Below are 27,002 nucleotides of genomic sequence, written 5' to 3' on the forward strand. Positions count from 1 at the left end.
TTATACAGCAGATATATCTTGTGTCCTCTTACACAGCGGATATCCTATGTATTCTTAAACAGCAGTGACATCCTGTGTCCTCTTACACAGTGGATACCCTATGTATTCTTATACAGCAGAGATATCCTGTGTCCTCTTATATAGTGGATACCTTATGCACTTTCATACAGCAGGGATATCCTGTGTCCTCTTACATAGCAGATATCATTTGCACTCTTACACAGCAGGTATCCTATGTCCTCTTACATGGTGAATATCCTATGCACACTTATATAGCAGAGATATCCTGTGTCCTCTTACACAGCAGATATCATTTGCACTCTTACACAGCAGGTATCCTGTGTCCTCTTACATGGTGAATATCCTATGCACACTTATATAGCAGAGATATCCTCTATCCTCTCACACAGTGGATATCATATGCACTCTTATACAGCGGATATCCTATGTATTCTTATACAGCAGATATATCTTGTGTCCTCTTACACAGCGGATATCCTATGTATTCTTATACAGCAGAGATATCCTGTGTCCTCTTACACAGTGGATATCCTATGTATTCTTATACAGCAGAGATATCCTGTGTCCTCTTATATAGTGGATCATACAGCATACAGCAGGGATATCCTGTGTCCTCATAGCAGATATTATTTGCACTTGCACTCTTACACAGCAGGTATCCTATCTTCTTACTCTGATATGAATATGCATATTATTATATAGCAGAGATATCCTGTGTCCTCTCACACAGTGGATATCATATGCACTCTTATACAGTTGTCCTGTGTCCTCTTACACAGCGGATATCCTATGTATTCTTAAACATCAGAGATATCCTGTGTCCTCTTACACAGTGGATATCCTATGTATTCTTATACAGCAGAGATATCCTGTGTCCTCTTACACAGCGGATATCCTATGTATTCTTAAACAGCAGAGACACCCTGTGTCCTCTTACACATTGGATATATCCTATGTATTCTTATACAGCAGAGATATCCTGTGTCCTCTTATACAGTGGATATCCTGTGCAGTCTTATACAGCAGAGATATCCTGTGTCTTCTTATACTGTAAATATTCTATGCACTCTTATACAGCAGAGATATCCTGTGTCCTCTTACACAATGGATATTATATGTACTCTTATACAGCCGATATCCTTTGTCCTCTTACACAGTGGATATCCTATATATTCTTATACAGCAGAGATATCCTGTGTCCTCTTATACACTGAATATACTATGCACTCCTATACAGCAGAGATATCCTATGTCCTTTTACATGGTGGATAACCTACACACTCATACAGCAGATATATTGTGTCCCCTTACACAGTGGACATCCTATGCACTCTTATACAGTCGATATCCTATCTCCTCTTACACAGGGGATATCCTATGCATTCTTATACATCAGAGATATCCTGTGGCCTCTTACACAGAGTGTATCTTATGCACATTCATACAGCACAGATATCCTGTATCCTCTTACATAATGAGTATCCTAAGCACTCAAACAGCAGAGACATCCTGTGTACACTTACACTGTGGATATTCTATGCATTCTTATACAGCAGATATCCTGCATCCTCTTAAACAGTGGATATCCTATGCACTCATACAGTAGAGATATACTGTGTCATCTTATACAATGTATATTCTGTGCACACTTATACAGCATAGATATCCCATGTCCTCTTACACAGAGGATATCCAACGCATTCTTATACAGCAGACATCCAGTATCCTCTTATAAGGTGGATATCCTAAGCACTGTTATACAACAGAGATATCCTGTGTCCTCTTACACAGCAGATTTAATTTGCACTCTTATACAGCAGGTATCTTGTGTCTTCTTACATGGCGAATATCCTATGCACTCTTATACAGCAGCGATATCCTGTGTCCTCTTACACATTGGATAGCCTATGCACTCATAAAGCAAAGATATCCTGTGTCTTATTATACAGCGAATATCTTATGTACTTCTATCCAGCAAGTATCATATACACTCTTATACAGCCGATATCCTGTGTCCTCTTACACAGAGGATATCCTATGGATTCTTATACAGCAGAGACAGCCTGTGTCCTCTAACACAGTGGATATCCTACATATTCATTTCCAGTAGATGTATCCTGTGTCCTCTTACATTACACAGTGGATATCTTATGCACATTCATACAGCAGAGATATCCTGCATCCTCTTACATAGTGGGTATCCTATGCACTCTTATACAGCAGAGACATCCTGTGTGCACTTACACTGTGGATATCCTATGCACTCTTATACAGCCGATATCCTGTGTCCTCTTACAGGCAAACATCATATACACTCTTGTACAGCTGATATCCTGTGTCCTCTTACACAGAGGCTATCCTATGTATTCTTATACATCAGAGATAGCCTGTGTTGTCTTACACAGTGGACATCTTATGCACATTCATACAGCAGAGATATCCTATATCCTCTTACATAGCAGGTATCCTATGCACTTTTATACAGCAGATATCCTATGCACTCATACAGCAGAGAAATACTGTGTCGTACTAAACAGTGGATCATAGATATACTGTGTCGTACTATACAGTGGATATCTTGTGCACTCTTATACAGCCAATATCCTGTGTCATCTTACGCAGAGGATATCCTATGGATTCTTATACAGCAGAGATATCCTGTGTCCTCTTACACACTGCGGATATCCTATGCACTCTCATATAGCAGATATATCCTGTGCCCTCTTATACAGCTGTTAAAGTTTAGAAATAAATTACAAAGATTTTTACCTTTTAGTTTTGAGTCAAGAATAATTCTTTAGAATGTGCAAAGTACTTGTTTATTCCATAAACAGTGCTGGGAGACTGCCTAGTAAAATTTTTAGATCAGTCTCAAGAAAGAGAGGAAAATACCTCATTTAAATATTTTTTCTTATCAATTTCATGCATGCATATCTTTGACGTAACATAGCTTTTAACAAACAATAACATTTTTAAATATTTTACATCCTTGTGATCGCTTAGAGCTTCATGTGAACACTTGACAATATGCCTTTTGAAGCAAAGATCCTCTGATCTTAAGATTTACTGGCTTGCAACTTTGTAACATTTGGTATCAGTACACACCATCTCATAGACATACTTGCAAGGACTAATCCCTCAGCCTGAGAAGGCTAGAGTGTTGTTGTCTGTCTTTTCCGCTTTTTCCCGGCCCACTAATGATTGGCACTAGATTTTTATGGTGCCGAGTTGCCAGCCCTTAGCCCAACCTTTAGCGAAGGCACGCCCATTCACGCATGTCTTTCGACCGTGGGGAGGACATGCAGACTCCACACAGAAGACACTCCAGCTGAGAATCGAACAGGAGAACCTCTTGCTGTGAGGCAACAATGCAACCGCTGCACCACCGCTGCTTAGAGTGTACTGTTGATTAATGTGTTTTTCACAGATATCTGACACTTTTATATATAACATCCTTTGACTCCTTCAGCAATTACTTTGCCTTCAACTATCTGTTAGTACAAACAGAGAGAATGCAATTGTAAGACACTTGAAATATAAAGCTAGTACTTATTTGAAACTACAGCTTGCATAATTATGCACCTGTTTTTCAGTTTTCCTTTGACATAAACATTTTATCTGACTCATTTGTGAAGAAAGTACAAGTTAATATGCATTTTGTGAAGAACAAACATAAGAGTTAATAACCTCCCATAACAATCCACCATCTATTCAGTCATCCGCAATTATACTTTGATTTTTTTTCAGTTTGATAAAATATGTTTTGAAATTGTAAAATGTATTACCTTTAATAATTTGTTTATTGTTAGATGATTTTATAAGTGGCATTGTTTGCTTGTTTGCACAAGTAAGATTAAGCATTTTGTAATCTCAGCCTTTAGAATAGAAAATATTAAAACAACTAAAAGAATAAAACCAATTACTGTGATAAGTAATATACTAGTTTTCAGGTTACCAAATGTACTGCTCATCTACCGAAAAAGTGTACGCTGTTTGGCTGTAATGTCCAGATCCTTGGCTCTTTGCTCCATGAAAATGGTTAACTTTCTTGTTCATCATGATAGTCATGGATATAATAACAACAATGACTTCCTATTAGGGCACATGACCCCCCCCCCAGCAGCTAGCATTGAATTTTAGTTATTTTTCGATATGCCATCCTGATGTGATATGAAGTATGGTTTGCTACCTCATGAAGAGCTTGAGCAAGCATGGTGATTTTGAGCATTGTCCTTTGCACTCCATATCCACAAGTAAAGACTAAAAACACTTGCTCTGCCCAGTGAATTATCCATTTATTTCTCTGCCTGCTGAATGGTTTTCAAAATGTTGAACAGCAGGAGTGATATAGCCCACAAAACAACATGATCACTGCAAATGTAGCAATTATCTTTATCATGCCCATCCCACTCCCCCAGTCATAGCCTTTTTTTAGGTGTAAAGAGTTTAACACACTTTTATGTCTAGTGTCATAGCATTTGCTGGTTCCCACTGGCACAGTCCCATTTTTGGCATATCATGTGTCTCCACAATTTTGGCATAACATGTGTCTCCACAATTTGTGGTTGCAAGCCAAAGACAGACAACCTTTGAAAAGTCAGTCACATTATGCCAAGTTAAATTAATGTCACTACGTTCTTTTTTAAATGTCACTTGAGATGCAGGGATTGGAATTATGGGAATCCCTGCCTTAGAATGATTCGGTATATGCGAACACACCCAACAGTTTGTCACATTTAAATCCACAGTATACAGTCAAAGACCCAACAGGAAACTATTTTTTTTATCAGTTTATAAAAGGAAACAGCAACAAAAACAAAACAATATCTGTTGTCACTGGATTTATCATGGACTGTCATCCAAGCTGATTTTTTCTTTAATCCTTTACTGGGGAAGATGGTTCATCCTTTGTGCTTTGATCTTTCTTTGCTGGCAAGGATGATTCATCTGAGGCTTTTACATAACAACTCTTTTTACAATGTGATGAATGTATGCAAGTTGATAGTCCTGCATGGTGAGCAGGACCTGGAAAGGGCCTATTCCCTTTGGACTCAAACGTTCCTTTTCTGTAAAGTTTTAACATAGACCCAATCACCGGGCTGCAGTTGGTGACACTGCTGGTCAGAAGGTTGAGGAAGAGCTTTTCATACAGTTTTGTGGTACTGCTGCAAGAAATGGATATGTTTTGTGCAGTAAAGCAATATAACATAATCTATTAGAGTTAATTCTTCATTTGACATGGAGGGGTCACTGGAAGCGCTATGGGTCTCCCAATTAATATCTCACAGGGGCTCAATCTCCTTGTAGTATTTAATGTACTCTTCATACTCAGTGCAAAGGGAAGTGCCTCTGGCCATTTACAGTTTGTCTCAGCACAAATCTTTGAAATCTTATTTTTAAGGGTCCTATTAACCCTCTCTACTAATCCAAATGACTGTGGATGGTTGGGACAGTGTAGAATCAACTTAGTATTACAAATCTTGCATAGCTCTCAGGAATTGCTAAAATGAGTTCCTTGATCACTATTGACAGAACAAGGTCCAAATCTAGGTATAAATTTAAACAAAATTGTTTTTAACTGTTACAGAATCTGCCATTTATAACATGGGTAAACTTCCACCCATGCAGAAAACAAGCAAACCACCACCAACATAAATTCTAAATTACGCACCTTTGGCATCTGGACAAAGTCCAGCTGCACACTAACAAAATGTCCCCAAGGTGGTGGTAAGCAGGCAGCCCTAATGTCTGAATGTTTGCCAGCATTATGTTCTAGGCATATTGTACCATTACTAACATACTGAAGTATCAAAGAAGAGATGAGGGGCATACCTACTTTGGGTAATTTGACTAATAATGCTGTCTTACCTGCATGGGATGGTAAATGATATGCCATTACCAGGTAACGTAGCAAGGTGGCAGACACCACCAGTCAGCGGTCTGGATTTCACTATAACCCACTGGTGGATTTACTGCATCCATTTTTAAGCCACCTCTGAACTTCTCCCTGTGATGCTTCAGCTTGGAAAGCTGATACTCTCTTAAAATCAAACACATCATCACTGTTAAAGTCTTACAATAACATCAGAAGAAAATTTGCACAAATTCTTTCTACAACTTGCTTAGCCACTTGATCTACCGCATTACTTTTCATTGAAACAGTATCTACACTCTTTTTTTTTTTACTCAAATTTTTTTTTATTGAATTATTTCAAAAGTATTAGAATTTCAATTGTAAACATTTGTGCTATTTCAAACAGATAAATAAACTATATACATAAGGCCTGAGTTAGAAATATTAGATATAACCATTTGAGTCAGATATTATATATGTTATGAGTTGAGATGTTATCTTCAATTTTCTTCTTTTAAATAGAGTCCGGGTTAGTTTCCAGTGTCTTAAAAAGAGTAAAGATTTTTCCCCAAGGACTGTTAGTCCATGGCTTAGGCGAAATTCTTACTTCCTTTACCTTGACTCCCATTGTAGAAGTTTCTTTTAGTAATCCCAAGAATTCTTCAAATTATGGTTCTGAAGTGGATTTCCATTTCCTGGTTATGCACTTTCTAGCAACTGCTAGAATAGTCCATAACATATATACATTTTTTTTTTATTCATTGTAGACTCTTCACTAACATTCAACAAAATCAGCAATTTATTTAAAACAAAAGAATCAGTAAATATGACTTGGAGAAAAATACCAATATCTTCCCAATATTTTTTAAGTTTACTACAATCATAAAAAATATGTATCCAATCTGCTTTACAATTTTGCAGACATCTCCAACAAGTAACATTTTGTGAGGGATTCATTTTAGCTATTCTACTGGGTGCAAGAAAAGATCTGTGTAGAAATTTCCAAGTGAAAATTCTCCAGTATTGAACGTTTGATGCTAGTTTTATAGAATAGAGTAGATCCATTTTACTCTCCAGAGATAAGTTTAATGAATGTCCTTTGATAATGAAATCCCAAAAGTTTTGGTTAATAGTAGTCTTATATTTCATTAATAATTTATAAATTGTTGAAATTATATTCTTCTTATTTTTATTATCATAGATAACTTCATATAAATAACTTATACATTTTGGTCTGGCTTTAAAAGGAGAGTTATTAATTAACCTATATAGATCTTGTGAGTGAAGTAAAATATCTTGTAAGACAAGCCAGTCTGAAGGTGAAAGATCATATGTATTTATTATTAGTTGACCATCCATTACTCCTTGATTGTCTATACATTGTTCCCAACAAGAAAAATTTCTTGCTTCCCATAAGGAAAATATATTCCTATGAAATTTATTAGAAACATTCTTAGTAGAGCCAAAATGAGTTATTAACTCTATCCAAATTTTTATGTCTGAATTATTTATAACAAACTTTCTAAATGTGTTAAATATATTATTTATAAAGTCTAAGTTGGTTAGTCTTGTAATATTATATTGGATTCATATAGATAAAATATGCCAGGGTTTATTAATTTGATTGTCTAGCATAAGATTATTTATTAAAGAGTTTTCTCTGGAGTAGATGATGGTGTGTAAGGTTTTCCAATTTGAAAAATAATTAGGATCAATCCAATTTAAAATTATTCTAATTATAGAGACTTTTATATATGTATCAATGTCTGGAAAATTTATTCCTCCTTTTTCCCATGATCTGATATGATGTGTAAGAGCTATTCTATTTTTACTTGGATACCATAAAAATTTTAATAAAATTGTGTTTATTTCTTTTAAAATATGTTTATCTGGTATCATAGGAATGGCTTGTGCTATATATAACATTTTTGGTAAGAGAATCATTTTTATTAACTGAAGTCTATCTTCTAAGGTTAGATACATTTTATTCCATTTTAATATATATTTTTTAAATTATCTAAGATATTTTTGAAATTTATAGAAAGAGTTTCTTTTACATTATTACATAAGGTCATCCTCAAGTAAGCTATTGTAGAGACTTGTTTGCCCATTATATGATTCCCTTCTATTATTAAGTCCTTTTTTTGTTTAATAACATGAAGTTAGACTTTGACTTATTAAAATGGAGACCTGAAATCAAATAAAAATTTTCTACTTCCTTCTCTAATTCTTTTAGAGATCATTTTGAAGTAGATAGTGTAAGCAATATGTCATCTGCAAATAACATAATCTTAAGAGTTATATTTCCCATATACATCAATGCCTGTTATTTTTGTATTAGACCGAATTGAAGAAGCAAATAGTTCAATGGCGAGAGCGAATAATATAGGGGACATAGGACAACCTTGTTTTGCTCCTTTTGTTATAGCTATAGATTCAGAAGTAAAAGGTCCTAATTTTACATTTGCTAGATTATTTTTATATATTTTATTTATTTTTATTTATTTTTTATTAAAACAAATAATATTTAAATTTAATATTAAATTTAATATTAATTTAATATTAAAAATAAAAATAAAAAAAATTAATATTGATTTAATATTAAAAATAAAAATAAAAAAATAAAAAAATTTACATATGCTAGATTATTTTTATATATATTCTTTATTAATGAGACAAATGTAGGAGGAAAGTCATATAGAGTTAAAATCCTGAATAAATATTCCCAATTTAGTGAATCAAAGGATTTTTCTATGTCTAGAGTTATTAACAGGGCTTCCTGATCTTGTCTATTTAGATACTCTATAAGTGTCAATACTCTTTGAATATTGTCATAGGTATGTCTATTATAAATAATGCCCATTTGATCTTCATTTATTACGTGTATTAAAGATTTTTTAATTCTGTTCACTAAAATAGACAAAGATTTTATAATCATTATTGAGTAATGAAATCGGTCTATAAGAATTACATTGTGTAGGATCCTTATTTTCTTTTATTATGGGTGTTATTAGTGAATACCTCCAAGAAGGTGGAATTATATTATTATTTTGAACTTCTAGCAAGATTTTGTGAAATAGTGAGGTTATGGATGGTGGAAACATTTTATATAGTTCTATTATAATACCATCCATTCCAGGGGCTTTATTACTTTTGCTTTCTTTAATACTATTTGTAACTTCTTTGTGTGTAATTTGATTTTGTATATCCAATTTCATTTTTTCAGGTAATTTCATTACTTTGGTAAATTTCAAATCTAGATTTAGGTGATTATTAGTGTTTTTGTCCGAATCATAATGCTTCATATAATGAAATTTGAATGCATCAAGAATCTCGCTTATATCAGAAACCTTTTTGTTATTTTTCCCTTCATGAATGATATTCGTAATGTTATTTAGTCTGGATTGTTTCTTTACCCTGGATGCTACGTTATGCATGTATCTTGGTGATGTGGAGTAAGAATTTAATGTTAATCTTTCCAATGCTAGATTTGTTTTATGAGTAAGAATTTCATTATATTTTTTATTTAAATCCTCAATTTTTTTATCATCAGTATTGTTTATTAGGTCCTTATTTTTAAGACTTATGATCTTCTTTTGTATATCGTCTAACTCTGATTCCCATTCTTTTCTTTTATTTCTACACCATGCAAGAATTTTGCCATATATACAGACTTTAATGTATCCCAAATCATTATTATATTTAAATCTTCAGTATAATTAGTGTCTAAAAATTGTAATTCTAGATTTAGCCAGGGTTTAAATTCTTTTAATTTTGTAATATAGGCTGGTATTCTTGTTAAGAAATTTAGTTTTCTAAATTCCGTTTGAGTTTTGAGAAGAGCATTATGATCTGAAATAGGACAATGAATTATTTTAAAATTTACTATTTTTGTGTTTATATCATGTGAAACATAAATTTTATCTATTCTAGTATGAGTGCTAAATCTATAGTCTTGATGAGAAAATAGTAATGAGTTATTTTCTTTAAATTTGTATTTGTCAATTACATTATGAATCTCAATCCATTTAATGAGAAATTTAGCTATTGGCTTGAGACGTGGGTTTCTAATATTTCTAGTTTCCGAATTATCTAAAATAAAATAAAAATCTCCAGCCAATATCAAATTGCCTTTATACGTGTTACTTATAAAATCTAATTTTTTTTGCAGTTCCGATACCCATACCAGGAATCCAGTATACGTTTACTATCCAGTATACGTTTACTAATGTCCAAATTCTATTATTATATTTTATTATGACTATTGTTAAGAGACCTTCTTTATCTTCATAACTGTAAATAATTTGAGGATTAATAATACTTTTTTTCCACCAACTTATTACTCCTATTGTTTTTTTTTATGTGAGGAATGGGCTAATATTAAGTATTCATTTGGATTCCAGATATGTTTATCAATTGTATTAAAATGAGACTCTTGGAGAAATATTACTTGTGCTTTATTAATTTTTAGATATCTTAATAAATTAGATATTTTCTTAGGGTTATTCAAGCCATTAACATTTATAGAAAGCAATGTCAAGTCCATGTAAGTTATTTAGTTCAGTAAGATTTATGGTTCAAACCCAACCCAGTACTCTATTTTGATATATAGATTGCTCATGTGACTCTTCATTCCTATCTTTTTCTGTTGTTAGATATATGTTGTAGTCCAACTCATGCCCATAAGAATGAAAAAATTTAAAAACAAAATCAACTACATCTAGTAATAAAAAATAGTAATACCAAATTACTCCTAGTAGACATGGAATGATATACATTCCCAATCTGTTAGATGAAAAAAAATCCAACTGATTGTCCCTCATACCTTAACAGCAAATAATTTTCTGTAAGCTCCATAATGATTTACTGGAGATATGTTAATCTTAGTGGTTTTAATATGAGAGCAACAATAGAATGACAAATAACTTTAATTTCCCATCAGAAATCATTATAAGTCAGTCTTTTCTATGGGTTAAACAAGTTTTGTGCACCTTTGAACTGATTCATAAGTCATGCCATATTAAGTATTACACTGATATTCATACATATATTACTACATTTGTTATGCTCTATAGTGCATTTTCCCATGTCAAGTTTATATGTTTGAGAAGTAACTTAGTAAAAATCTTTAAAGGTTTTTCATTGGACCCGATACTCAAATATATACAATATGTTCCGTGAGGTCATCACCTTAGAAATTGTGTGAAATGCAACATTATATCATACCATATGTATCTCTACACATACATATTCCTATTGAAACTGAAGATGCATTCCAATGTTATTATCAAGATCATAACAACTTGTGCACAAATCAGAAATTATTACAGCATGCTTAATAACCTTGAATATATGTTATACTGTGTTATATTTGCACACAAAATGATGTTAACATGGAAAACCAGTGAATGATTCCATGTGCAAACTACAGATGCTGGATTTGAAATTTATAATAAGAAATTACATTACTATGTTCAGAACTGTGAATCATGTTCTATTTTAACCTTCATGTATAGAGTGAACACATGAAATATTGACCATAGTATGGCATGTCTATAGTATTTCAATATCTTGAAGTTGGCTTGTACTAATACATAACTAAGAAAGACAGTCAGCTATAGTGCTTATGCTGGTTGTTTCAAATATTAACAGATATTTGTGTTTTACTAAAATATTCTTTCTGCTATAAACTTTATTTCAAAGGTATATCGAAGAGATCTATCACCTTGAATTCCCCAATAAAAGTTAATAACATAGATGCAATTATCTGTGAATAAGTAAATAACCTAATAAGAGAAAAGTTATTGTCAGTTTAGTAGCATTTTCTGCTAAATGTTAAAGATTTTACAAGTTTTATCATAAACAAATTGGCAGCTACATGTGGTTAAGAAATAATTAGCACTATGTCTGTGTGCCATTAAAGTGCAGATGCAATTTACAACTTGAAAAAGAAATCTGAATTTATAACAAGCCCAGAGTCTTGTGATTTTAGCAGGTATAGATACATCTATGCACCATCTGTTCTATGTGTCTCATCTTCTATCTTAATAAGAATCCTTACCTCTGTCCCCTTAAAAGATCACATTAGTCTGCTCACATTATTTTAAATTGGGTTTAGTTTGCTACAGATAAATGGATTGCAAGCGAGAATCTACAAAACATGGCACTTACTCAAATAACATATGTAAAATGGACTGAATAATTTTTGACAAACAAATATGTGATATACATTGCTTATGGTAAAATAAGAATAAACTGAAAGAAAACAAAAGACAGGTAATGTGGAAAGAAATGCTGCATAATACTTTCTTCAGTGTAATTATGTGACCTAGCAATTAGGAAAGTACATACCCTACAAAGGCTAATAAAAGACAAACAGAGAACAAATAAAGACTAAATTCAGTAAAGACTCTGATGGGAAATCAAATAATTTATATTTGGAATATGTTGTGAGATTAAATTTGGTCAAGTTGTATCTACAAGAAATTCTATTATAAAGTACCCCTTTAGATTTGCAAGCATAAACATTATAGTAGCACCTCTATGCAAGGCATAGATAGATTCTTGCAAATATAATCCCATCACATTTATTATTGTAGAATAGCAATAAGGAACTCATGGTGATGTATATATCAGTTCAGTTCTATCAGTCAGTAAGGAAACAACAATCAAAAGTGGCTATGTGAAAATCTATCTTTCTGGTGTTGAAATTTAATACCGCGGCATCATAAAGAGCCGCTACCAATCACCAGCTAACCAAAACTCTGCTGTGATTATCCCCACTCAGGAAAGCTACAACTGCTAATCTTTTTTCATGAATATAGCCTATCTAGCTGTCTGACATGGTACAAACTGTGTAAGACCTGTCACAGCATCTGTGATGCAAAACAATGTCTCGAACTGACCTACTACTACGCTGTCATTCTTGAAGCATACATATATTTCTACACTTAGCCATTTTAATTGCCAGTACTATTGCCTGCCAACATCCCCAAAGCCATTACATACTGAGTAATTCCCTATGTTCACCTCGACCTTCCCCCTGTCCTATTTCTACTTCTCTCGATCCTGTTACAAACAGCATATTCGCTTATTCTCCTCATTATACTGTCCTAGCTAATTTACCTAACATCCAACCCCAAAAAACCATAGACAGTCTCGCTATAACAACACCTAGCTAATTTACCTAACATCCGACCCCAAAAAACCACAGATAGTCCAGCTATAACAACACCACTAGTCTACAACAACTAGCATATCAGAGCTCTGTTCGGACATTGATGAACAAGCTCAAGAGCATCCATTCATCAATTAAAGATTAAATCTAGCAGATAAAGAGAAAACTTATTATGTCAAAAACATCTGAAACCAAATTAAGACAGTGGAATGGGAATTCTTTACTTGAGATCAATACAGCATACTAATTATGATTTCAAATTCATTGTTTGTGAGGTAAGGAATGTAAAACCAACTACTTATACTTATTTGAAATACAGATGTCCTATAGTTTTTTGTTATAAAAAGATATATGGTAGGCTTGCCAATATTTATTAATCACGAAACACCTGTTAGGCATAACATGACATGTCATCACAGAAAGTTACTGTAATTTCTGAACAGTATCAAGACAAGTATATCTGTAAATAACCGGGTAATAAATTGTAAGATGTGTCTGATTTAGCACAGAAAGCTGTGTCAAGGATTTAAACATGTGCAGTAGTAAACACTGTCCTTCATAATACATTTTGCATTCCTTTCTTTTTACTGAGTTGTAGAGATGCTTTATAAAAAGAAGCATATATTAGCATCCAATTTTAAGACTGATCCATACATACATACATACATGGAGTTAATTCCCTTTTTAAGTGCCCAGAAAGCTGTGAGTGATTTGGCGTTCTTAGTAGCTCGCGGAAACTCTTCTGAACTATGTTTTACATTCGTGCTTCACGAAAGAACGTTAAAATTTGAAAAATAGTCTGTTTTACGAACTAGAAGTAAACTAGGCTTTAAAACAGACATTATTTATTGTCTCTCAACATTTTTATCCAATTATTTATTTTAAAGTTAAATATTTTAATTAAAAAAAAACTTTTAACATATATGCACGATCTAAACTTCGTACCAATCTCATATGCCTCTATATCATACCATCCCTTCCCTACCTTTCTATCTCAACGAATCATGTCAAAATAAGAACAAAATTATACACAACTGTTAGTCAGTGTTATTTATCAATAATATAACAATTAGATTTACTTTTGAGGTAATTTAAACTCATAAAAGTGTTTATAGCATAGAGAAAGGAGACAGAAAAATATTAAAGAGCAGGGAAAACAATGAAGAAAACAAAGAGTGATAAACATGAAGAGAAATATAGTAAAAAGCAATATAAATCAAATGTTATACACACGCTTAGATAAGCAATATAAATCAAATGTTATACACATGCTTAGATAAGCAATATAAATCAAATGTTATACATACGCTTAGATAAGCAATATAAATCAAATGTTATACATACGCTTAGTTTATTTTAGAGTACGTTTCATTTTTTAGTTGAATCTTTGAGAGAACTTGTAACTGCTGTGCTTTTTGAATCAGTTATTTGTTTCTTCTTCTTGACATCAGTCCAAGAATTTTTCTCCAGAGATCTTTTTAAAGACAAAGATGATGCCCCGTCCATTTCCTCTGGAATTGTTATTATTTTTGATAAAATAAGTTGCCTCTTCTAAATTATTAAAAGTTCTCATTTTGTTTAAGTGGAGGATCTTGATTTTTGCAGGATACACAAGTTGTGCTTTTATTTTACTTTTTTAAGCATTTTAACAAGTGGCCATGTTTTCTTCCTCATTTCTAGGACTCTGGAAGAATAGTCATTATCGAATCTTATTTGATGTTGATTGTATTTTAAAGGACTATTACTCCACACTGATTTAAGTAAAAGTTCTTGATCTAGGAGAAGCATTGGGTGAGGAAGACATAGCTTTGCCTATGGCTCTATGAGCCCTTTCTATGCCACTAGATAGCCCTTCTTTTAAGTCCAAAATTTCAGGTAGCCATGAGTTTAAAAATAAAATAATGTCCTCACCTTCAATTTTTTCTGGAAGACCAAATATTCTGATGTTTGTTCGCCTTTCTCTGTTTTCTAGGTCATCTATCTTATTGATAAGCCAATTGTTCTGCTGTAAAAGGAAATTGCTTTGAATTTCTTCCTCTTTCAGTCTCCCATCTATATCACAGAGAGAAGTCTCGATGTCTGAGATTTGTGTTTGTTGTTGCTGCAATAATTCTCTAAGAACATCACTTTGTTTTTGACATTTTTCACTTAGATTTTCAAGGTTGTCCTTGAAACCATCCATTTTCAAGGATAGTTCCTGTAGAGTGGACAATATCAACTGAATCTCTTTTTTCAAGGGTGTTTCAGAGTGTGAATTCTTTGAGTTGCTCATATCCACAAGTAATAATATTCTCCAGGTTGGTTTGACAGGAAAATATTGAAGAAATGATACCAAAATTTATATCCAGTTAGTATAAAGGCTTATCAATAGTATTTGATTGTTTTTATGTGATAATATTAATTTTTTCCTGTTTTTTAAAGCTGATTTTGTGGAGCTCTGAAAAAATGCTGTTACCAGTTGGCCATCTAGGCTCCGCCCCCTATCTACACCCTTTTGATGGGCACTACATTTGACTACTGATAATTTTTTAAGTAACAAAAGAGCGTCTAACAGATCATTGACATAGAAAGAACTTTTAATTTGAGTTTCTACTGAAGTTAAAAAATCCCCTCTGTTTTCAGAGATGGCCTAAATTATGTACATCGCCAAAGGCATACCTGATATCAGTAAATGTATTAACAGTCTTGTTTTTGGAAAACTCACAAGCTCTTTGTAGAGCCGCTAACTCAGCTACCTTGGCAGAATATACACTCTCAAATCTTTGTTGAAGCAAAACATCATTAGTGGTGCAGACCGATATTCCTGCAACCAAATTTTTATGTTGATCTCTTTCACAAGAACCATCTACAAATAGGTCCAGTTCATCATTGGGTGTAGGAGTGTTTTTTAAGTCGTTCCTAGGAGAAAGCAGATAATTAGTCAGACACACACAATCATGCTCTTTACCATCCTTAACAGTAGACAACAAAGATGCAGGATTTAGAACAGGACACTGTGTGAGAGAAATAGATGGATCAAAGAGACGAGTACATTTCTATTTAGTTAGACGTGCAGTCAAGAGGGGGGTGATCTTTTATTTTTAGTAAGAGAGAGATGATACAGAATGAGGGACTGGCAGTAGCTAAAGCTTGCTTTAAATTCTGAAATTAATTTTTTCTTCACTATCCTAAGGGAGGGGCTCTGGTGTATCCTTTTTTAAAAGATTTGTCAAAGATTTATCAATTTCTGCATAGTTAGAAATCCATTGTCTGCAACACTTTGTCATACCTAAGAAAGATCTAAGCTGACGCTGAGTAGCTGGATGTGGGGCTTTAACTACTGCCTCAATATGAGATCATAACAACTGCCTGCTACCCTGAGATATTAGATGACCAAGATAACATGCCTGAGATGACCATAGCTGTAACTTTTTTTTTTCAACACCTTATGTCCTTTTTTTGCAAGGATAGCTAAACGATGCATTATATCATACTGACAGCCGAAAAGAAATCAGATGCTATTAGTAAATCATCTACATATTTCACAAACACAGATCCACCTGGAAATGTCACATCTTTCAAATCTTTTTTTTTTTAAATTTGAGAAAATAATGAAGGAAGTCGAATGTATCTCTGCGGTAACCATGTCCATGTATACTGCTGTCCCTTATTAAGTAAAACCGAACCGAAACTGACTTTTATGGATGGATATGTACAGAAAAGAATGCTGAACACTGATCTATCACAAAAAAAATTGCTGTAGGTGTTAAGCAACTCAGTACTGTTGCTGGATTTGGAACCACAGGAAACGTTGGCAATACTGCATTGTTTACAGCCCTCAAATTTTGCACAAACCTTTAGGTATCCTTTCTTGGCTTTTTTTACAGGGAGAATAGCAGTACTACAAGGGCTTTTAACTGGCACTATTATTTCTTCTTATCAAGTACTGAATTACAGGTTTGATTTCATGTTCTGCTTCATGTTTTAGTGGAACTCTAGGGAGAAGTTTGGATGGATTCAATTTTATTGTCACTGGTTTTGCAGATTTTAAGATACCTACTTTATTAACATGTATAGCCCATAAGTTAGCAGGTACCTTGTGCAGCAGTTTTTCAGCTGTCTGTATGCCTTTAACAGCCTGTTGCACAGTTTTTTGCTAAGACTAATGCTTTCACCTTTGAATCTTTTGGAACATCCAAATACACCCCTTCTGGTGTACAGTAAATAGTACAACCCAGTTTGCATAACAGGTCTCTCCCTAGCAAATTTACCTGTGTAGTAGTACTCAAAAGGAAAGAATGCTTTTTTTTCAATTGGTCCTAAAGAAATGGTTACAGGTTCTGAAACAGGATATGTTAACAGTAGTCTCTGTACTTTAACTGCCTTTACGTTATGTTTACCTTAACATAGAGTCCCTTTTATCTACTGACGGCCGAGAATTAAGATTTATTTTTGTTTTATTACTTAACATAGTCAGTACTGTGATTCCCGACTCCTTCCAGTTTGAGGAGATAGTGGAGGAGATGCAGCATTGTTATAATGTGGCTGCCATTTAGTCCAAGTATCTTGGACTCTCTGCACTCACTTCTGTGGGCATTTTCCTATCCAATGTCTCGCTTCTCAACAACTGAAGCAAGATCCATCAGATGAGGCAGGAGGGGCACTGCCAACTCATTGTTGCCACCCAGCTGCACTTTGTTCCCCTTGACTAGCACTCTTACTAAACTCTCAAACAATCTCCCCCTTTTCCTGCCTCTGCTTCATCCCATTGGGGATTTTAACTATCTTATTTGCAAAGTTAACCGCTTATCCTTAGTATCTTTTGTTTGTTTGTTTTTTTCTGATACTCAGTACAGTGATTTTCAGCACTTAGTACAGTCAAGAAGTCCTTTCCTTGCCAGCCTATAAGCACTTGCTTTATTTGATTTTGTACAAGGGCTTGCAGACCCTGCACAAAAGCAGCTGCAATAGCTGACTTAGCTTGTCCTTCTGGATCTGGCATCCCTCAATGTCTAGCAAACACTGCTTTAAGACTACTCAATCTGCAGGGGCTTCCCCTTTATTTTGCTTACATGCTTGTACCTTAGACCAGTCTGTCCTAACTTGACACACTGCTGTAATTTTATTTAACCATGCTGTCCTTCTATTAGTGCATTTCCTGTGAGAATAAAATTTGTTATTTTAGCCTTTTTAAGTTAAATGTTTTCTTATTTCATCTGAAGCGACTACTCAAAGCAGCTGGTTTAAATCTGTCAAAGTAGGGTTATAACATTCTGTTATAGTTTTTAATTTCTCCTTAAACCTTGGACATACTAGGCAAATCAGCAGGGGTCCAACAGCAATGAACAAGCTCTCTATTATTAGCCTCTGATATTTTTTTAAGAGGTGCCAAAAGATCCTCTCCAGAGGCAACAACCTCTTATCTTACCATGTGGTGTGATTGTGTATGGCGGACTGTCGGTATAGGAGTACAATAGGTTTCTCTAATGTATTCCTCAACTTCACGGCCCTTTTTCTCCCTATTTACATTGTCCTCTGTAAAGCAACAACAATAAAGCATTTACAATTTTTATAATTCCCCTTACTTCTGTAACAGAAGCCTACCTTCTCATACTGTGATGGTTTCACTTACAAAATGATTCTCTCACGTTTGAATAAAGCTTGCTGGAGTCACCCAATTACTGACATCATCGAGGCCAGGCAGTGCAGGTACTTTTTTTTTTTTTTTTTTTAATCAGTTCCCTCCCCCAAAGTGACATCACCACAGCCGGCATTTGATTCTAACTAAAATAGTAAGACTCACCCATTCTGTGATGTCATGGCTCCCTTCTCCTTCCCCCAGCCTGAGTGCTGTTCATTTTATTCAGTAGTAGTGTAGTAACACCGATGTTTGGAAACACAGAAATTTGGTTTGCTTACTTGTACATTCTGCATGGCAAATGATGCTTAGGTGGTGTATCACTTACATACTTCTCTGTTGTATTTGCACCAGATACTGCTAGTGTGCAGTGCAGGAATAGAAAGATTAAAACATTACCCTGGTATCAGAGGTGGCAGTGCAACATATTCATAGCGGCTTAACATGAGAGTAGCTCTAAGCAAACACCATGTGAAACCTGAACAAGCACCTAGAATTATTCAGTGCAGCTTCCACACCTTAAGTCTGAAAATTAACTCACATACTCACATGAACAGGAGTAGCTGCATATTGATGGCTAAAGGTGTATGGGCATGTCGGGTGGTTACACTGCAAAACTGGTATGTAATTGTGGATCTATTTGGAAGGCATGAGCAAACACACCAATATATTAAAGCCATAGCACCAATTGAACTGGAGGCTGGCAAATAGATTTAGTAAGGGATTTTGTCCATTCACAAATATTTCAACAGTGATTCTTTGCAGTGGCATCCATTATCTGATTCAAGGTAAGTTAACCTTGATGTCCTTTATTTAAAAAAAAAAATCAATAAAAAATTACTTTGTTATAAGTGACTTCTGGACACAAGAAAAAGGAAGGGGAAAATATAGCAATGTGGTTTGTATGTACAAAGACAAATCCAGGGACACTGCAAAAGTTTTTTTTTTTTTTTTTGCAAACCAACAAGTGGAGTTATGAAGGCAAACACTGCATACCATCACACTTTGCACATATAAATCTCAATTTTTAACAAGGTGGAAGCATGAAGTGATACCTTAACACTTAAATTAATAAAGATCTAAAATGGTTAATAGTATAAATGTTTTATTCTTTAGCTCCTTGGTGCAAGACCTTACTGGATGTGATGGCAGTCAAGTAAGGCCATGGCTATAGTGCAGCAAAAAAATGTCCCCCTCTAACAAAGGAAATGCTAGAGCAAAGATTAAATTGCATGAGTCAAGCACCCTGCTGAGATCTGCCAATCAATGGAATTACCAGGTCAAATTACCCTCAGGACCTTGACAGCTAGGGAGCGAAGTGTTATGGGGGAGGGGAGAAGTAAATGGACTGGAATTCATTGTCTCACAAATTAGTGCCATTTAAACTAAATTAGAAAAAAAGGCAGCAGTAAACAGCACTTTGAGTGTGTTCTGTGGCATTTGCACTGTTTCTGTTTTAAGTAGTCATCCAGCAGCAGGGGATGTTACTTACACTGTTCTATTTTACTCAGTACTTTGTACGCATGCAACATCTATGAAATGACAGGAACTTTAGGCAAATGGAGGCCTGCATGATGTAACATTTTTGAGCCAAACAATGATTTCTGGGATACTGGATGGCAACCTGATTTATCCAAACCACGTCAATATGCCAGCCTCCAGGTAGTCAGAGTCTGGAATTACATATAAAAATATTTAAAATCCTGTAAATAATCCCAGAGTGCTGTTAAAGTGTAGGAAACATCATGCCAAGATGTTTTAAACATGTTTTTTGAGTCTGTGGGTGCGGTACTCCTTTAAATGCTAGTGTTCCTGTTGGAGAGGTAGAGTCTTGTTGGAATTGAGAAGAAGAAGAAGAAGACGTATAAACCTCTGCAACTGCAGATGCCTGTCCTGTAGATGAGGGTTGAACAGGGGAACTAGGTTGAGGTGTAACAGTACTGCGCTGACCTGGTGTCTACTGGACAGTTGTCCAAAATGCAAGGGTCTGAGAAACAGCAGAATTTTGTACAGGAGCCACCCACATTGGTAAATGTGGTGGGGATGCAGTAGCTACTGGAGGATTATCATCCTCTTTTGAAGTCTCTGCTTTTTGGCCATTCCCAGTTTTTTCAATCCTGCCAAGACAGGATAAAGTGATCCCTTTTTACTGGTCTGTACTGGCTTTTTAACCTCTTTCACCTGTTGTAGCAACTTCTTGTTAGTATTTTGTAATCCCCTTAATGCCGATTTATTTTCCCTTTTAAGAGCTTCAGTATACCAAGAAAAAATACTGCCCATTGCTTGCCACTTACCTTGTTTTTCTTTTTTCAAAATACCCTTTAAACTGTCTAACTTATTTTTATCATGTTTCATTTAATGGAAATAGTTCACCAGAACAATTTTTGTTAACTGAAACCACCCATTTAAATACTTATCAATTTTCCTTTCCATAATTATGATACATAAAAAATGCAGGTGTTACCTTTATAGGGATTTGATCCTGCCTACTTAACTTTGTTCCCATGTTTCTGTTAAAGCTTACCTTGTAGATCCTGTATCCTAGTAATTCAGAAAAGAAGAATGACTACATCAGTCCACACACCAATCAGGAAGGAAAGGGTAGGATTTTGTCGGACAAAGGAAAGGCTTTGATCAGCCTTTTCCCACACCCCCCCCCTTGCTTTCTTTCCATCACGAGCTCAAAATTTACAGCTCCAGCACTGCGATCGAGATGACGGAACAGACAGGTACTGTGTCCAGAACTGACCACTCTTTCACACCCTCTGATGGCACTTTCACACAATCACATCTACATCCCAACATGCTATGGGGTCATGAATTTGGTTTAAACATACACACCTTATGTCCCAGCATGCTATAGAATCATGCACTTGATTGATTCACACACACACACACACACACACACACACACCTATGTCCCAGTATGCAATATGCTCATAAACTTGATTAATCCAAACACACACCTACGTCCCAGCATGCTACAGGCTCATGAACTTCATTTAACTTTAACCTCTCTTTTTTCATTTTTTCTCTCTCTTTCTTTTCACTCATACATTAAACACAAAACATCTCTCATTCCACTTAACTTTTAGTCTTCACGGTACCGCCCTCGACACATGGCACCTCCTTGCGTTAACTTTTTCTTTTGTTGTATGCGCATACATATAAATAAACTTTTTCCTATTTTTGTGGGGGCCCTCTCATTATTACTTTACATATACCTAACAAGCAAACCCAGTCATTCAACAAAACAGTTGCTCACTCATTCCACTTTTTTAACTACAATTATCTAAAAGAGAGAAAAAAAGCATCTTTCAAATATTCATTTTCCCCATTTTTAATATAGCATGTTTGCACACCCTGAATAGTTAACAACTTTACTTAGGTATCCGAATTTCTGACTATTCCATACAAAGCAGAGTGGAACTGACAGAAGAACTTTCTGTGCTGGGCCCTTGTAATTTATTCCACACTGCCCTGCAGCAATACCAAAGTTCAGAATCCAAGTCAGGGCACCATTTACCTTTCAGTCTTGAGTCAAGAACAATTCTTCAGAATATGCAAAGTACTTGTTTCTTCCATAAACAGTGCTGGGAGACTGTCTACTAAAATTTTTAAATCAGTCTCAAAGTATGGAGGAAAATATAACATTTATATATTTTTTCTTATCAATTTCATGCATGCAGAACTTTTGACATAACATGGCTTTTAAGAAAAAAAACACATTTTTTAAATATTTTATGTCCTTGTGATCCTCACTTAGAGCTTTATGTAAACACTTGACAATATGCCTTTTAAAACAGAGACCACCTGTTCTTAAGATTTATTGGCTTACAACTTTTTAACATTTAGTACAAGTAGACAGCATCTCACAGAAATGCTTGCAAGGACTCATCCCCCAAACTGAAAAGGGCAGAGCATACTGCTGACTAATCTGGTTTTCACGAATATCTGATACTTTTAAACATAACATCCCTTAACTCCTTCAGCATTTACTTTGCCTTCAACTATCTATCTGTAAAAACAGAAAAAAATACAATTATAAAACACTTAAAATATAAAGCTACCCCTTATGTGAAAACTATATATTCCATAATCATACATCTGTTTTTCAGTTTCCTTTTACATAAACTTATAAACATTTTATTTGACTAATTTGTCAAAAAAATAAATAAAAAACTACAAGTTAATATACATTTTGTTAAGAATAAACATGATACTTAATCTTATGCACCACACCTCTCAACCTCTTAGTGCTAGAAATCTGGACAAAGCCTGACATAATGGGGGGGGGGGGGGGCACAAAGGCCCCAAAATAGGTACAAATGTTAAATATTGCTGTTCTAAATTTAGAAAGTTGCTAGAATAACACAGTTTGTGCTAGCATGCATTGCCTGATGGATCTGAAGTCTGAAGCTCATATGTATGTCATTATTTAGTGACTTCAATTCTCAGATCATCCCAGTGATTTGCTAGAAAACCACAAATTTTAGGAGGAACAGCCAAAAAAATATAAGGCAAAAATCTGGACAGTTGAGAGGTATGCTATACACTCATACAGCACAGATATACTGTGTCACCTTATACAGCGGATATCCTATGCACTATTATACAGCAGAAATATACAGTATACTCTTAACACAGGATATCCAATGCACTCTTATACAACAGACATCCTGTGTCCTCTTAAACAGTGGACATCCAACATACTGTTATACAATAGAGATATCCTGTGTCCTCTTACATAACAGATATCCTATGCACTCTTATACAGAAGACACATCCTGTGTCCTCTTACACAGCAGACATCCGATGCACTCTTATACAGCAGTGATATCCTTTGTTCTCTTATACAGCAGATATCCTATACGCGCTTATACAGCAGAGATATCCTGTGTCGTCCTTACACAGCGGATATCCTAATGCTGTCTTGTACAGCAGAGATACCTTATGTCCTCTTAAACAGTGGATATTCTATGCACTGATATACTTCTTCTGTCCTCTTATGCAGCAAATATTCTATGCATGCTTCTTATACAGCAGATATATCCATATTCTACGCACTCTTATACAGTAGATATATCCTGTCTCTTACATACAGCTGATATCCTATGCACTCATACAGCGGATATATCCTGTGTCTTCTTACACAGTGGATATCCTATGCACTCCTATACAGCAGATGTATCCTGTGTCTTCTTACACAGTGGATATTCTATCCATTCATACGGCAGAGATAATCTGTGTCCTCTTACTTAGCAGATATCATAAACATTCTTATACAGCAAATACCTTGCGTCCTCTTACACAGTGGATGTCCTATGCACGCATACAACAGAGATAGTTCCGCATATACCTGAATTCTAGCACTGTTTCTTTTTCATAATTTTCTCTTATAAGTGTACTGTGATTAGAAACTTTTCTGTGTGTAACAAATACTTTATCACGTTACCTCTAAACTGTCCTCCCTCAATCCTCAAACTATGCATCCAGTATTTGTATCAACATTCTTCAGAAATGATGTTGCCATCTTTGACTTCACTAATTCCCAAGTAGTAAGTACATACTTCAGTCCCGTCTCCCAATAACCAGCACCACACACACACACACACACACACACACACACACACACACACACACACACACACACACACACACACACACACACACACACACACACACACACACATGCACACGCACACTTTTCCCCAGCCCTCCGTGTATAGATATTAAGTTGCTCTGGCTCCTGTTCATATACTTTCAGCACCATCACACGTAGATGTGGAGGCTTACCTGGGTAGCAGACAAGGTTGATGAAGCTGTTATGGTGCTGGGTAAGGAGGATCGGCTCAGCTGTGGCACAGACGTGCCTCCTGGAAGAGGAAGGATACTGGATGACAATGGTGTACTACAAGAGGTTCTTAACACCCCTCCTCTATGGGATATAGGATCCTTATTACTTGTGTAAATCCCTAGGAAAAAATGAGAGAGGGACTAGTGAGAGAAAAAAAAATATACAACAGAATTATAGCTTGCAGCAACAGAAGCAACGTGGTTCTGAAACAATAACCGAAAGGAATGGGATGAAGGTCCCTGGAGTCAGACGCCTGCTCCAATACGAAAAACAACCCAGCACAAGATGCCACACACTGATGAAATCCCACCTTGAATTAACTTGGGACTAAAGTGCTAAGTGTTCATCTATGTAATTTTATCGTCTGCTGGTATTTATTAAAGTTTTTGTTTGTGTGCATACCTCTCAGAGTTGTGCCATTTTGTGCTTTGTTGTTTTTGGTATTAGAGCAGCCTTCATCCTGTTCTTTTTGGTTATTAGTTTGCATCATACTGTGGATTGTAAGGTTCTAAAACAAAGTTATAAAGGTGCAGACAGGTAACATGCAATATCTTACAAGGATGTGGACTTAAGATCACAGGCTCTTTAAAAGTGATACAGTATGCAAATGTTTACATTCTACAGAAAGTACAGTTGTGTACACTTACCATAAATGTAGATGTTCGACTGTATTCACTGTTGCAGTCATCACATTTGGGTTGATGTTTCACTGTTGCAGTCATCACATTTGGGTTGATCCCCAAAGCTGAAGAAATGGGTGGAGGAAGTCAAGGAAACTACGGGCTAGCTAGGATGCCCTGCAAGACTGCAGAGGCAAACCCTGCCATGGACTTGGAGAAGAGAGGCAGGTGGTAATGTTTGGTAAAAGTGTGAACAGATGTCCAGGTGGCAGCCTCCAGGATGTCCCTGGTGGGGACTCCTCTGAGGGAAGCTGCAGAGGTTGAGGCTGCTCTGTTGGAGAGTCCAGACCCCCTTTGGGGAGGCTTCCCATGTTGCTTGTAGCAGAAATGGATGCAGAGGGGCTACCCATTTGGAAATGGCTTGTTTGGAGATGGCTTTGCCTTCTACTCCTGTAGCAAAGCTAACCAGCAATTTATCAGACTTTCTGAAGGATGTAGTCCTGTCTAGATAGAATCTGAGCTGCCTGTGCACATCTAGACAGTGCATGATCCTTTCCCCCTTTTTCTGGAGATTAGATAAAAAAGTGGGCAAATGAATGGATTGGTTGAGAGCCACACTGGACACCACATTGGGCATGAAGGATGGGTTAGTCCTGGGGGATACCCTGAGAACATGGAAGATGATGAAGGACTCCACAGCCATGAGTGTTTGCAGACTCTTCTGGCTGAAGTGATGGCCACAAGGAAAGCTGTCTTCCAGGAGAGAAATTTTTGCTCCGCAGAAGAAGCTGGTTAAAAGGGGGGCAGGGTAAGCTTTTCCAACACAAAGTTAAGGTCCCATGCTGGGGTTGGTGCTCTTCTGGGTGCGCTCAAGTTGCTAGCCCCTCTTAGGAACTGTTTGATCAAGGGGTGTGAGAAAAGGGGCTGCTCAGTGGGAAAATGAGCAGAGACAGCAGAGGCATGAATTTTAATAGAGGATAAAGAGAGGGAGGGAGGGCTGTGCTGTATTGGCTCCCTTAGCCTGAATCCAGGTGCAGAACCTTTTCCATTTGTCAGCATAAGACTTTCTAGTGCTAGGGCATCTGGCCTCACATATAACATCTAGAACCTGTTTACTGAGGTTGGCAGATTGATTGAGGGTTAGGGAATAAGCCAAGCTGACAAATTGAGTGTCTGCAATTTGGGGTGCATGAATTCCCCTTCCCTCTGGGTTAGGAGGTTTGGAATCTGAGGAAGGTGCCATGGAGGCAGCGGGGACAGGCTGTGCAGCAGTGGGTACCAGTGCCGTCGGGGCCAGTCTGGAGCTATGAGAATGGTCCTTGGATTTTTCCTCCCTTATTTTGAGCAGTACCCTGGAGAGGAAAGACACAGTCCGACAGACTGACTCAGGGGAAGGACGGGACATCCACTTTCCAAGCCATGCGGTGATGTTACCTGGTGCAGAATTTGCTGAGCTGATAGTTGGTGTGGGAAGCAAAGAGGTCACCCTTCGGGGTGCCTCATTTCTTAGTTATTAGGATAAATGTTCTACTGTTGAGCTGCCACAATTCCAGAAGATTTCTGCTTAATTGGTGTGCCAGAGAGTTGAGAGAATCTGGTAGGAATTGTGCTAACAGGTGGAGTTGCATGGCAGAGGCTGTGTGCCAAAGGGTCATGGCCAAGCTGCACAGAGGGTAGGAGTGAGTACCTCCCTGCTTGTTGATATACCACATTACAGTGGTGTTGTCTGTTTTGATCAGGAGAGCCCCTGGGGAGAGAAGGGGCTTGAAAGCTATCAAGGCGTGCTGGACAGCCATCATCTCTTTTTGGTTGATGTGCAGAGGGATTTGCTGTGGGCCCCATTGGCCCTGTATGCA

General features: G+C 35.9%; 1 protein-coding gene across 4 annotated transcripts in view; it reads right to left on the minus strand.

The window, feature by feature from the left end:
- Positions 1-27,002, minus strand: part of MLLT6 (MLLT6, PHD finger containing) — a 2,458,880-nt gene that overhangs the window by 364,895 nt on the left and 2,066,983 nt on the right. For all 4 annotated transcript variants that reach the window (XM_044055280.1, XM_044055279.1, XM_044055278.1 and 1 more), the window contains exon 10: positions 24,466-24,644. In XM_044055280.1, coding sequence (XP_043911215.1) covers positions 24,466-24,644 — 179 coding nt within the window. The remainder of the gene's footprint in view (positions 1-24,465; positions 24,645-27,002) is intronic.

This window comes from Protopterus annectens, chromosome 13.part0, assembly GCF_019279795.1.
Source record: "Protopterus annectens isolate FY-2018-M chromosome 13.part0, PAN1.0, whole genome shotgun sequence".
Classification (NCBI taxonomy): domain Eukaryota; kingdom Metazoa; phylum Chordata; order Ceratodontiformes; family Protopteridae; genus Protopterus; species Protopterus annectens.